Source organism: Gobius niger (assembly GCF_951799975.1).
Source record: "Gobius niger genome assembly, chromosome: 13".
Lineage (NCBI taxonomy): Eukaryota > Metazoa > Chordata > Actinopteri > Gobiiformes > Gobiidae > Gobius > Gobius niger.
Window position 1 is genome coordinate 15,028,883 of NC_136864.1, and position 14,903 is coordinate 15,043,785.

At 41.1% G+C, this 14,903-nt stretch overlaps 1 protein-coding gene across 8 annotated transcripts in view; it reads right to left on the reverse strand.

Annotated features, from left to right (window-relative positions):
• Positions 1 to 14,903, reverse strand: part of ctnnd2b (catenin (cadherin-associated protein), delta 2b) — a 129,378-nt gene that overhangs the window by 15,713 nt on the left and 98,762 nt on the right. For all 8 annotated transcript variants that reach the window (XM_079568840.1, XM_079568841.1, XM_079568835.1 and 5 more), the window contains 2 exons: positions 13,482 to 13,695; positions 2,649 to 2,835 (listed from right to left, as the gene is read on the reverse strand). In XM_079568840.1, the coding sequence (XP_079424966.1) occupies positions 2,649 to 2,835; positions 13,482 to 13,695 (401 nt within the window). The remainder of the gene's footprint in view (positions 1 to 2,648; positions 2,836 to 13,481; positions 13,696 to 14,903) is intronic.

Consider the following 14,903-nt stretch of genomic DNA (forward strand, 5'->3'; position numbering starts at 1 on the left):
CACTCTATCCCCACTCAACCCTGCCCCGCTGGTGCCAAGTCCTCCAGAAGAACATGTTGGAAGAGAATGCAAGAGAGAGAGAGGTTTTTTCCCCAGAATTTCAAGTTACAGTGAGTTGATCACACATAAAGCTGTTCACTCATCAAACCAAATGGTAAGAACACTTTAAAACAATCTTAATGGAATAACTATGCCATATTAGATCATTTGCTGTGACACCTGCAAAAAGTAAGAACCAAAAGGAAAGTGGAAGAATCCATAGAGTAACATTTGCAAATACACGTAAAAGCGAAATGAGACAATTAATGTCATGTATTTTGAACCCATACACATTGTTTTATATTCCCTTGTTACGAGGTAAAAAATAAAAAATAAAATGAAAAGTGCACATTTCTATCCTAAAGCATTTCTTTCAGCAATACTTTTGAAAGTAAACCTACCTGAGGCGAAACTGAGGTCTAGAAACTGCACTTAGAACTCCGGAGGATACGGCATCTACTGTTCTCTCTATAATATGGAAAGTTATTGCTAGTTTACAAACATCACCAATCACTATATTGAGTTACCTTGTACATGAAATAAACATGCCTTGCCTAAATGCTGGTTGGTCAAACAAGTAGCAATTAGTAAATCAGCATTTAGGGATGTAAAAATCTTAAGTCTCTTACAGTGAAATAAAACTTTGTGTCTATGAATCTGAACAGCAAAGCCATCGCTCTAATGAGATTTAAACTGAGAATATAATCAGCCGTGTTTAAGGATAATTTAGGGCTTTACCACAGTGCACTACTTTGCAGAGTGCTCCAATTTGTCACTTGCTCGTGTTAAATGTGCAGTAAAATGTATTGCTTTAGTCTCGCGTTGAAAGCTAATCGTGCATTGCTAAAGCTGCTTCACATTTTACATGAAAAATGTCTCTGCACTTCTCTAACAACTTTGCAACTATTTTGAAAAGAACTGCAAATGCTCATGGGATCTTAAATAAGGCTAAAAAAAAAACCACAAACTTGCTGTCTCTTTAGGCTGGATGTTGGAAAGTAAACAAACACTAGAAAGCATTTTAAGGCTTGATTTAGACAGCGCTAAAGCTTCTATATGGTTCTATCAGCGCTGCAGACTGCTCTCTTGAATTCTAGACAATGAGAAGAGCAGCAGCAGCAGCATTTGCACATAAACAAATTCAAATCTGGTTAATGCCATTAGTGGGATTGTTTTTGAAATTGAATTATCATTTTGTGAAATATGAAGCAATGAAGTGGATGAATCAGAACAGTCAATTAAAAAGTGTCCCCCGTGTTTTGAGAAGACGCAATGGCTTCAAAATGTACCCTGTGCTTTCCTATTGATTTAGTCCAACTGCTTATATGAATAAAACACTCCGCCACTGGAAGTCTGTTCAATATCCATTACCTCTCCTTTTATGATGAAATATTTACAATCATCAATTTCCTCTGACGCAAAAACTGTACGACACGGGTAGGCAACGTCAGGCCTGGGGGCAAAACCTGGCCCTCTGGCATAAAACTTTCCCAAGACAATTTTGAGAAATGCCCACAGTAGTGTAAAATGCAGAAAATGCAGTCAGCTCCTTTTGCATTTCCGCTCAAAACCCATTTTTAAGTCAAACATGATGTACAACATTGGGATTCTGAGAAAGTGGAGACTTACTTTGTGCTATAATTGGGAGGTTTGGCCCCTTTTGACTTTTGACAAGGAAGAAAATTGGCACGTCACAAAGCAAACTTTGCTACCCCTGCTGTACGATATCAGAAGAAAGAAGAGCTCTCTGCAATACAATACGCCCACCTTCTTTTTCTGTACTGGGAAAGTCTGCCTGTTCACTTGGTATTGGATAAATACTGTCTCACTGTCTCACAGGCTCACTGTTCGCCCCCAAAACTCAAAGATTGGCGAATCCAGCCCCTGCCAGGAACTGCCAACTTCCATTGTGTTTTCGGCCAGACAGAATCAAATAAAGTTATGGAGAGAACATGATACTGACAACTATTTTCTGATGGTTTTTGAGTCAATTAATCTGATCAAATTATAAGTGAATAGTGTCCATTCTGTGACCTGAAAATGTGAAGATCTCCGCAAATATATGAGAAATTAACATGAAATAAAATGTTGGGATGCTGCTGACCCTCTTCTCTCTAAGCTTAAAGTAACTATAAAATCTCTGTGAAAGATTATAACATGAAAAGGATCGTTATTAGTCCTGAAATACTGGCAGTAAATGTCTTTATGGTCAAATGCAAACATACACACGGCCCTGAAAAAGGAAGAGGGCTGTATCAGAAAGGGAATCTGGCTATTCCAAATATATATGCAAACCCAGCGTCAACCCGACAGCGGCAAAGTCAAAAAGTCAATTCCTAAGGTAAGTTAACGGATAAAGCATAAAGGCTTATTATCTCACTGCACAACCAAAATAAAGCAAAACTGCTTTTGTCATTATTATCAGACGAGCGTGTGACAACCACGGCGTCTCATGGGAGTAAAATAGTAGTGACTCATCCTCAGTCTGTCAGTTTGGTGCGTGTAAAAATAACACAATCTAAATATAATCCCGCGTTCAAACACTATGCTCTCATTTGCGCATAACAGCTGTAATGAGCGGAGGTGAGCATCAGAAGTGAGTGACTGACCGTAAGCAGCCGGTGGCGTTCCTCAGCACCTGGGAGGAGTGCAGGTGCAGTTTGCGGTCGTCCTGCGTGTGAGGCGAGGTGTCCCAGCCCGAGTGAGGGATGATGACTGCGTTGGTCAGCACGGCCAGGGCGTCCTGAATGATGGGCATCTTCAGGGCGTCACAGGAGGACAGGTTCCACAAAACTCCTGGAGACGACAGAGACAAGAGAAAAGAGAGTGAATCTATAGTATGAAATAAAAAGAAAAGATGAAGCGACTTAGATTTACCAAAACGCTCAGCGGTTGCCATGTAGTGAATCATTTGGATGAATTGAGAGATTTTAACACCTTTAACACTGCTTGACTTGTGAGGCAATGTGCAGTGGGAGGAAAATGTATGAACACTTTGGAATTGCTCTTATTTCTGCCTAAATTGGTCATAAAATGTGGTCTGATCTTCATCAAAGAGTAAACAGGGTCTGCTTAATACCACCCAAACAATTACATTATCATATTTTCGTTTTTTTTTGTGATCAATTTTTTATTGATTTTCCATTAAAGTGTAGGCATGTATGTAGTACAGCGAGAGATGCACACAAGAAAAAATATATATAGCGCAGATACATACAGCAAACTCAAAGGCATGCTACCCCACCCCAACCATTGGGGCCTGAACAACTTGCTATGCAGAAACCAATCACAGTTTCGAACTTTTTAAACGTATATTTTGCATTGAATAATATTAAGCGCTCCAAATTTAGAGTCACTTTTTATTGACTACTACTTAAGTGATTTTTTACAGCAGCTTGACTTGAGATACTGCACACATCTCCTCATAAATAACACTTGAGCGAATAATCGAGGATAAACATATTTCCTTGTCATTGTGTTCATTGATTTACTCCATCTTTGGCACCGTCATAAACCAGAAACAATTAGAAAGATGCGTTCAGCAATTAGCACCGCGCACCTCCAACCTGCACCCCGCCATGCATTTAAAAAAGCCCCAATCTTTCCAAACACAGCCTTTTAATTCATTTCCATTTTGGCTGGTGGTCACCAAAGTGCAAGTGTAATTAATAGAGTACAAGGTAGAGGCAGTGAAGGCGGTAAATCACTTACAAAAAGCTCACCTCGTGTTCCTAATCCTCCGCTGAATTCTCAGTACAGTCGCTGTGCAGCCAAGCAAGAAAATGGAGGAGGTTTCTGTCCTCTCCCAATTACTGTTCACGCCTTCCGTCAGCCGCAAAAAACACTCGCTCTAACAATCGTACAGACTTAAGTTTCCCCTTCTCGAGAGACCCAGCTTTCCTACAATTATTCACAACGAAGACAGAAGGGCTTCAGAGCTCAGGAAATATGTGGATTTCTGTAGGGCTGCCTTGAACTGGCTATTAGGGCTGGGGGACAGTTTAAGGCGAGGGATAAGGGGGTTGTCGTGGAAACGCATTAGAAAAAGGGAATACGCCAGTTCTCAATTACTCAATTGTATCTGACCTACAGACAATACGCAGAAATCCACAGCTTGCCGTGGATTACTGCACATATTAATCAGGTTGAGCTAGAGGCAGAGGTATCTTGTCGCGGTCAAACGGACTTTCCTAAACGATCTGCTTCCAGGCGCCGTGATAGTAATTAGCACTGACCGTCTCGTGAGTGAGAAACACTTCCTACCCTGAGGAGAGATGAGGGCATGCTGGCTTTTTGCTCCTGCTGCCATGCGATGTGGCACATTAATCTGGCCTTTTCCTTTAATGTAAACGTGATGAGTAGAGGATCTTTGAGTTCCTGATGATGGCTTTATGTAGCTATAGGCTGTGTGGGTTGATGGCTTTTGCATAATATCTTAATGGGAGATACAATCTGATCGTGGTTAAGATAGATCGCTCAATAGTTTATTAATGGTTTAAAGCAAATCAGTCGTTATGTTGGAGATTTGACTTTTTATCTGTTAAGGCATTGGATATATCTTTTCATCTGTTTTATTCTAATATCCTGTTTTTCCAGTCTGTGTATGAATGAATGGTTATATTTCAAAAAAGAGAGGTCAGAGAGGTACCAAAACGTAAGAACTCCGGACTGCCACTTTAAAGCAGAACTAAGTAACTCATTCCCCTAGGGGCCATAAGCGCCATTGCAGGTGTCGTAGCATGTTGCGTTTTTTTTTTCCATTAATTGTCCATGAGAGTAAATACTCCGCTAACAGAAAAGACAAAGGGAGAGATCATGGAGATCATATTTTTCACTCAAACTTGGCTGTAAATGCTGTTTAAGTGGCACTAGCCCGCAGTTAGCTTTGCCCGTTAGCCTGTGAGCTTCTTCTTTGTGATTCCATTAGTGTGTATTGGGGCCTCCGACCCGTAGGCAGCGAAGTTGCACTTATGGTTTTCTGGCCAGAGACACCAGGGGGAGATCAAAGACCCCCCAATCATCCCATTAACACTTACCCCCAGAGGGAATACGAAAAGGATTTATTAAGGTAAGCAAGTTACTTAGATCTTCTTTAAGTGAAATGTAAAGCAATGGGCCAGGGTGGGGTTAGGGTTAGAATGCACATATGGCCAGTCCGCCCCTGGAAAAGCGAAATGGTAATGTTTGCAACAACAGCAGGCTATGTGTTTTTAGGATTGGCACCACATCCCGGTTGGCAAATGCTTACAAAGCGCTGCAGATGACGCGCATCGGTCTTGTTTTTCTCAAATGTCTACAAAGACAATATACTGCAATTGGATGAAATAGACTTCCCTCTAGTGCAAGTGTAAAAATGGGTGCAGCCCATTCATTTTGCATCTTCTTAAATTGCCTGCCTTTATATGATAGATTGTGCATTATGGAGATGAGCGCAAACATATGACACCATGCATGTTGTACAGCTGCGGGATTCATCTCTTTTCTTTACTATCACGAGCGCAGTCAGCTGTTTAGAGCACGTCTTTGTGAGTGAAGTATGACATCATCTCCCCGAGGTGCGAGGCTGAAGGATCCCATCTTTGATCTGAGACTGATGCGTCTGAAAAGAGGAGCACTAAACGCGGCAGCTTGGATCCCACAGAACACACAAACACACAGCTCCACTGAGCTAATGGCACATCTGATGGAGAGGGGTAATTGCCTCGGTCTTACGTCATAATGCTCTGTGCAATAGAAGAAGGGGAAATTTATATTGTGGCTATCTCTGTGAAGGAGACATTTTACATCTCTGAGGATCAACAACTGACCCGCCCTTCACCCGGCCCTTTCTCTCCTCAGCAAATTTGCGTTTCCTCTGCACAAAAATAACTTAGAAAATATGTTGTAATGTTTGGTAAATTATATATCTTTTAAGCTCCTTGAGGATCACACACACTCCTCAACACAATCACATAATGACACACATAATAAATGCATTTAAAAATGAAATGGTGGAACACAAAGAATGACATTTCTGCTACAATTTAAGCTCTAAGACTGCCGCAGCTTTTGCCACTAAACAATCAGTCGTCGTTGTTTTTTTTAACAAGTGACTAATGGCCGACCTTGGCAGCAGCGGCAGGGTGGGTTTGTTCCAGAGCAACAGTTTCAATCTTGAGCACAGTGCGCAACATGGCTCTCATGTGGTCACCTCTACAGGCAGTGATTTCACCATTATGTGTGAGGAGGCGTCGAAACAAAGGTGTTAAATTAAACTTTGGGGGAATCTGATGTCAAATGGAGTCAGTTGCTCATCCGCAGAAACTGTTGTCGCCTAAAATCACACACATTCATTGAGGGATACAAAATCTTTACTGTAATGATGTAGGTTTCAATTTTGACTATTTGACCTTAAAGTGAATGCATTTTATGGCCCTTAGTAAAAGAAGAAATATCTAAAGCCATACTGTTAACATTTCTCCCAATAAGTAAATAAATACTAGCATTTATTATGGTGAAAAATACCTCTAAAAGTGTATTTACTGCCAGCGTATTTACTGCCAGCAGTGTTCCGTGTCCTCAGACCTGACTCATGACTTTTGGGAGCAGGATGTCATCACTGTGGCTCCATGGAGATGTTGCAGTTTTGTTTTGTTTTGTTTTTTTAAACAAAGGCATCCAAACAGGTGTTGAAATATATCGGATTCACTTCCAAATGCTTTATTTTAACCCGCTGCCAGCAAAAATAGGTTTGTCGGTGTCTGCCTGATCATTAGGAGCATGTCTGGCATCGTTGGCAAGCAATACTTTATATCATTAAGTTGCTCTTGTGTCGTCTGAACACATATAACCTGGAATGTCCCTCAAAATACTTTCGACTCTGAAGCCATCTGCCAGTGCGACGTACATTTGGACCCGAGTGAAAAGTGCGACCTTGAGCGGCCGCAGTGCGTTATCTGCCTGCGTCCAAAGGTAATGACATTAAGGGACACAAACTGAGTAAACGTGATAGCTGCACACAATGGCTCTTCCTCATTAATACATGGCTACAGGCCTGTGCCGAGCCAGTCATTAAAGCCCAATCAATAGGCCCACATTATCGAAACAAAAGTCCAGCTCATGCCAAGATTCAGTTTGTATTGTTTGCCACGAGAAAATCTATAGTCAGTCTTCCAAATATTGAGCCCCTGTTAATAATCACTGATGGATTTTTCTTGTAAAATACTGTTTGGGCATCTGATTCCTATCGATTTCTGGCAGGTGATGGTTGTATTTTTATCTAACAGCATCCATAGACACTGTTAAATAATCAAAACCATTTTATCACTCACCTGCGTAACTGCTTTAAACTGACTGAGAAAGAAATGCTAATGAGTAACTCCTGGGATCAGTGCGTGCATTAGTTAGCGAAGTCTTTTTGGACTTGATGCCCATGTGGAGCAAATACATATTTCCTTGCTCTTACTGTGGGCTGTTAATTTATTAAAATGGCACAAATGTTGCATAACAGCTGCGTTAATAGTCTGAAAAAATGTAAATTTCTCAACACCTACAGAAGCTCATGAATATCTATTTATGTGATTCCAGACTGCAATTAAATCAGTGCTGGATTTGTAAATATGTTTGTGTGGATAAAGGTATAAGCAGAATGAAAGTGGCGTTTCTCACGCTGAAGACGAAACCACCTGCCAGCTTTCATTGTGATGCACTGTAATTCAAATAGAACCAACCCAGTCTCTACATAAAAACGTACCCCAGGAGTGCGGAAGTATAACAAGTGAGTATTAGGTCAATATTAACAAATATTGCAGTCTATGCAAACAACTATATTTTGTAAACCTGCTCTTTAGTCATCTACAAACACACTCTCTGAACTGTATGTGATTCTTGTATTTGTAAGGTATATCCCCTCCTGGAACCGCCACCTTAACGTGGTTGAGGGGTTTGAGCACCTGAATGATCCTGGGGGCTATGTTGTCAGGGGCTTTGTGCCCCTGGTAGGGCCTCCCATGGCAAACAGGTCCTAGGTGACGGGTCAGACAAAGAGCGGTTCAGAAGCCCCTTATGAGAGACCAACAGGCCCAGTTAGAACCATGAGGCCGTCCTTCTGTGAACCCACCACCTGCAGGAGGAGCCATAAGGGGCTGGTGCAATGTGATTTGGGCAGCGGAAGTGGAAGTGGAAGAAAATGGATGGATGATGCATGGATGGATGGATGGATGGATGGATGGATGGATGGATGGTATATCCTCTCAAGTTTTATCACTCCTGGATGTGTCCTGAATCTTCATTTTCAAAACCTAAACTGCAAAGTCACAATACTGTCTGGAGTATTTTTTCCCCTCAATTCCTCTCTCTAAGTAGTGACATTGATATTACAAATGAAATACCTGATCTCCTTCAAATGAAATAGATTTATATACCAAGCACGAGAACATCTTTGTGATTCTAAAGCTACATTTTACCTTGATTCTTCAAAACAGGAAACAAAGCGAGTGTCCAGTCCACATCAACAAAGGAAGGGGACCATGGTGACACTGTGGGGCCGAAGCTACAGCCGTAACTGTAAGTGCGATCTGTCACTACGTGTGCTTAAGCCTTTACCCCGTAACTCGCTGGCGTGAGCATGAATACGTGGCTATAGCCGAGGCAGGAAGGCAGGCAGCTTATACTTCCCCTGCTGTGATCCTGATTCAAAACGCCCAGTGAGAGAGAGATGGAGATAGCAGCCAGAAAGGCAAAGAGGACGGAGCGAAGACCAATTACGAACGGGGCAGAGGGACGGAGGGGCGCAGATAGAGGGAGTTATTTCCGCTGGGTTTTGAGGAGGAGAGGGAGAGAGTCCACGTCCGGTCGCCCGTTCACTTGATTAATTTGTGACAGGAGGGATTTCAGAGCTGCGTGCCTTGAATTGCGACTCTAATTTATATGGTAATCTTCCATAAGACTCTGGCGGCATACAAAACCTTTTATTTTGTCTTGGCCTCTAAGCCTTTCTGTACCAAGTATCTCTCTATTACACAATATTTTGCAAAAAAAGGACGGCTACTGCGAAAGTGATGACGACGATGTATTGCACTACAACGTGAAAATTAACCGTTACTTTTCCTGCACATCGCTTTCAGCCATTTATGCTCTCAAGCAATTGATTCTTTCCCAGCTCTCCCCTCTCGATTCAGCTTCTGCCACATCTCCACCGCAGCAGCAGAAACATCAGCCACCACAGCCTAACCATCTCATTGATAAGTGCGTGAAACACTGTGGGCATCTTTTATTCAAACCATTTACACAAACCTGGACATGTTTTGTCTTCATACAAGGGCTGCACAGCGAGAGAATAAAACAAAAACAAAACTGTAACACTTTAGATTACAACTCACAAATTCTATGTGTAGGTACCGGGAAGAATTAGTAAATAGTAATCTCAAAAATTACCTGCATAACTAAGTGTACCCCTCTTTCCCACCGTCCTCTCTTATTAGTCTTATCCCGGAAATGTCCTGTACTACTACAAAATAAAAATAAAAAACACTCCTCTGCCCCCCGAACTAACCTCTGTCACTCGCCTCGTGAGAAATGCCGCCTGAGTGGCAGTTGTCACGAGGTTGCGTAGCTGTCAAGTGTCCCGTTTTGGCCGGGGAAACTACCGTATTTTGACCTGTCTTAGAGCTTGGTTGGGCTGGTGGGACGGCTCGCAGTGGGCACAGGAAAATTTCACGTATTATCAAATCCAAAACTTGACAGGTATGAACTAACCCGCAAATACACTGTACCCATGTGAGTGTGGGCTGTAATCTAAAGTGAGACTCTACGGCCTTTAACTACAAGAAACACAAGGGAACAGACAAAGTAACAAAGTGGAACGAGAGGAAATGATCACATAACTAATGTGCAATTACACCATACCTGATGTGTACTTACACATCAGTGCGGGCTGTCGTCTACGTCTTTGCTACACATACACCTACATGTTGTACACCTTTGTTACACTCTGTGCACCTTTAATAAATGTTGTACTTCAATGTGCAATTACCTGTACTTACATGTGTAATTACTTTCTTATTACCAGTACATACTTGCAGGCTGTAATCTAAACATTGAACCATTTCAGCACAGCCACCAGATTGGTCATCAAATTGTCAACTAATTTTAGTTGGATGGACAGTAATTGTACATGCTTCTGCATATTGCAATAATTATCATTTTAAGTAGTGGTGGAACTCGATAAAAAAATGTTATTGATTTAAATAAGAACTAAGTAACTTGTTTACCTTAATAAATCCTTTTCGTATTCCCTCTGGGGTAATACAAGTGTTAATGGGATGATTGGGGGGTCTTTCATCTCCCCCTTGTGTCTCTGGCCAGAAAATAACAATTGCAACTTTCCTGCCTCCAAGTCGGAGGCGCAATACACCCTAGTAGAATCACGAAGAAGAGGCTAACAGGCTAACGGGCAAAGCTACCTGTGGGCTAGCACCACTTTAACAGTATTTACAGCCACGTTTGAGTGAAAAAACAATATCTCTGTTGTAACTGGATGTACAATATCCCTCTCTCTTTGCCTTTTCTGAGTTCTGCTTTAATTATGGCCTTTGTAATTGATTAATCACAATTAATCACACATACACTTAATTGAGGGGTTGTATTCTTTAGACGCTTGTTTGTAATTTCCTACATTTGATCTTATTTGAAGTGGACATGTGACGCCTAAGTTACCATTTCAAACACTTCAAAGACAAAAGCAGTTTGATTTATTTTGTCAAGCCCATAGACACTGGAGAAGGATCTTTTTAAATAAGTTAATGTCGGCTTAACTGTGTGAATAAAGAAGTCTGACGGTAAAATTGTTTTTGGCTTTACACAGTGTTCGTCCCTAAGCAACGTCATGCAGGAAAAAGGAAACTGAAAAGTGTCTGTGCCACTAAAGAAATGTGTGGTTAATGTATTTCTAAACGCACTGAACCATATGTAATTAATTAATCGGAAAAAGTTCCCACTCTAATGTAAAGACATATATCGTGCAGCCCTTGCATACTGTGCCAACTGTGTTGCAAAGTTGGCAATATGGCATGAAAGCAACCTCACTTCTGTCGTAGCTGTAGCCTCTATTAGCATCCACATCAGTCTCTCATTACAGTAAATCACATTGAAAACAGTTGTCTCCCAGCACACATCCTCTGTCATGTCAAGTGTAGGCAAAATGCTGAAAGATTGAGGCTCGCGGTCGGGCGTTGGGGTGTGTGTGCGTGTGTGTGTGGGGGGGAGGGAGTTTTGCGGGGGGCTGCACTTTGCAAAGTAATCGCATCATCTGGGTTTAATTACCTAGAGCCGGTCTGCAGCGGCGCGCGCATTACGTTTCCGACACTTCGCTGCTAATAAGATCTGAGGATAAATCTGCGCTCCTCATCGGCTTCAACTGTGGAAATCTAGTCGTAATGATAAATTATGAGAGGATGGATCATAAGGATTAGTGTGCGGGAGACCATGAGGTTTAGTCAAGACAAAGGGGAATGTTTGTGATATAGGTTTAAGTTTGGTGCATTGTTTTGTTCATTATCTGGATATATAGCCAACTGTCAAGATAAAATATGGCCTGCATTATTTCTAATTTAAGGGTTTCATTTAAAAAAGAAAGAAAAAGTTTTGCACTTGTTTTTGGCCCAAAACAGTCAAACTTTAGAGAGTATTTCCATTTCAAATAACATCTCTTGTTAAATTTCAGTTTAATGGCTCTTAATGATGATTTCTGTTTTAAAAACTGAACTTTAAAGGTAATATCAAGGCGTGTTCACCCTGGACCCAGGTGCACTTCAGAGAAACACCACATCATTTTGTGTGGCTTTTGAATGTGCCATCCGCAACTGGAAAGTTCCTCAAATTAATCAAATTAAATGAATATTTTTGATTGAAATAAATTTGGCCTCTGATAACATAGCTCTGAAAAGGGAAAGTTTCAAGCCTTTGCTAATTTATTTCAATGGCACTAATCTGTTTTCACAAATGAACTCTTTTGGACCAGAGCTAAAGCTGAATGAGGAGCGGCACGACAGGAACGGCAATAGAGCAGTCGATAAAATCAGCCTAGAATTCAGAAAGCTGTTTGTTTGAGCTCAAACACATGATTGAGTTGGATGTAATTAGAATAGAATGTTAGAATATTGACATGAAGGGCATCTGGTTTAAAAAAAAAGTTCCAAAAAATCAAACACACAAAAAAAAAACATTGTGGCTGACTTAATTCTTACTTCTAGAAAGCGTTTCAGATTGAACTCCAGAAGAGATTTTGTTCATTCAGAGTTCTCAGTTGTACCTCATTTCCTGGTTTAATATTAATTTATTACTTAATTGCGTAACAGCATATGGTTCAGCAATAATGAAAAACAAATTAATGACTGGATTAGAGTCCCAACTAATACTGTTTTCTAATTGGTATTGAACAAAAATCTTGGAGCATGACAAACTAATAAACTGGTCCACTGCGTTTGCCCCAGAATAGCTAAAATCGCTATCTTCTTCATGTAATGCCTGGAAATACATGCTCCTCAGAGACCTACTACAGTGGAGGTTTTCCACAAGTGTGGGCACCTGGTTAAAGGAATCCATTTTTCTCATTTGGCGCCTGGATTGAAATAAAATCCTCGGGGGAGTTTGGATGTTCGCAGGTTTGAGAATTGAGTGGTATTTCTCTTTTAGCTCCGTCATGTGTCCATCCCCTCAAGAGGTACAAGCGCTGCTAGTGTCGCCATTTGAGTGAACTCTAATTAAAGGGAATTGCCATGATATATGCAGTAAAAGCAGCGGGGAAAAAAGAAAAAAAGTACAAGAATGGTTGGTAATCCTTTTAAGCCTATGGGAGTAGAGTTTGGACTGCTTGCAATCCAGGCCGAAGACAGTGTTACAATTTCAGAAACATTTTATATTGGTCAAGGTCATATACCGCAGTCAGGCATAACATTATGATGTAACATGTCATTATGTTGTGTGTCAAGGGAATTATGCCGTTTTATGAAGGCACCTAAAACATGTGATTAATAATATAGTGACGATAATTACTATTACTCTTTCTTATTATTCTTTTGTCAGTACTACTAAGTAGGTCATAAAATTCCTCTATGCAATTAAAAAAAGATTCATATTATAGATAGATAGCGTCACACTTTTTTCATAGTTTGCTTGGGGTGCGACTTATACTAAGGTGCAACTTACATATCAAAATAAAAAGCTGAATGGCCATAGCAAGAGGAATGAGTTTGAAAATGGGTCCTTGAACAACGTGCTGCCGGGAGAGGCGTGTCAACGGTGCAGCTACGCCTCCATGTCCAGATAGTTGCCAAGGCTGGTGCGACTTATACTTCGGAGCAACTTATATGTGTTTTTTATTATACTTATAGTCTGGAAAATATAATGTTCTATAATGTAGTCCAAGCTGGTTGAAAACAAACGTTGTGATCCATGGTTCATACCTGTGAGCAGTTCTCTGATCTCCACGTCGGTCGTCTTCCTGAGCAGTCGCACCAAAGCGGGGATGCCTCCACAGTTCTTGAGGGCGATCTTGTTGTCATCGTTGGCCTTGCCGTAAACCAGGTTTCGAAGAGCACCACACGCGCTGCGGTGAACATCTGTCATCCTGTGGTCCAGCAAGTCCACCAGCAGCTGGATCCCACCCTGTCGTCGGATCTGAAGGGTAGAATTGGAGAATAATTTCCAGTAAGTCACTTACTGTGAGATATTTCAGGGAACATTCACATTTTGTGTGAGGACAAGAAATCTCAGGCTCTAATGTTACTTCGAGATCCTCTGTGCTGTAACAAAGTCTTTGAAAAGTCAGCTTTAAGGATTAGACAAACCTGCAATTCTACAGAGCCGTTTTAAAATGATGGAGAATCAAAGTCTTTCCTATATAACCACAGTTGTCTAACTGCATTTAGTGGCTAGAATAATCTGGAACAAATGAATGTAGCCAGCATTGTGACCCTCAGTGAATCTCCAGCCATCCCAGTTTCTTCTGTCTAGACAGATAAAAAATGTAGGCCAGACTTTATAACACAGGGCACATTTTAGCTGCAGTGGAGATGGTACAGAGACAAGGTTGTGCCTCATTCATTTGACTGTCTTCCCAAAAGCCCTTTATCACCAACAAGTGATACAACTGTGGCATCTCAGGAGTAACATAAGTATTTTGTGAACAAGCTCAAACTACTACAATCCACTGTATCTATTTTGCAGCCTTTTCTTTGTGACTGGAGAACTTTATATGCCCTCAAATCTGCCGTCTCCATGGGGATTAATAAAGAGCAATTGAGCTGGATTGAGCTGGCATTGAAGAGACAGACAGCGGCAGTTTCACCAAGAGGCTAATTGATGGCCGCTGTCGACTCAAGGACAGAAGCACTAAGAACAGGGATATATCTGCTGAGGAGTATGCAACAGAAATCAGACAATTAAATGTTTATTATCACCACAAACACTAATGGAAATGAATACAAGTGAGCACAATAAATGAAACTGTTACCAGAAAATATGACAGAGCTTATGTGTGCCAGAAACAGGGGTGCATACCATAATAATAAACCAATTACCAACCACTAATGTTAAGTGCTTCTCATAAAAGCATTTGGACACTAATGTGGAAATTGTCATATATCGCAAAGTAGATGTAATTTTACTGATTGCAAACACCATCCAATCTACTCCCGAGGTAAAAAAGTGGGTAACTTCATAAAAGACGATTTGTTTAGAAAATAATTTTACCTAACCTTTGCATCGTCAAACCATTTAAGATGAGTAATATCCTCTGTAACATGTACATGACGACCCCAATAACACTTCTGCGATACAGTCAGTGCTGCAGATGTCTGAGCAGTCGGGTAATGGCCTCTCTGCTC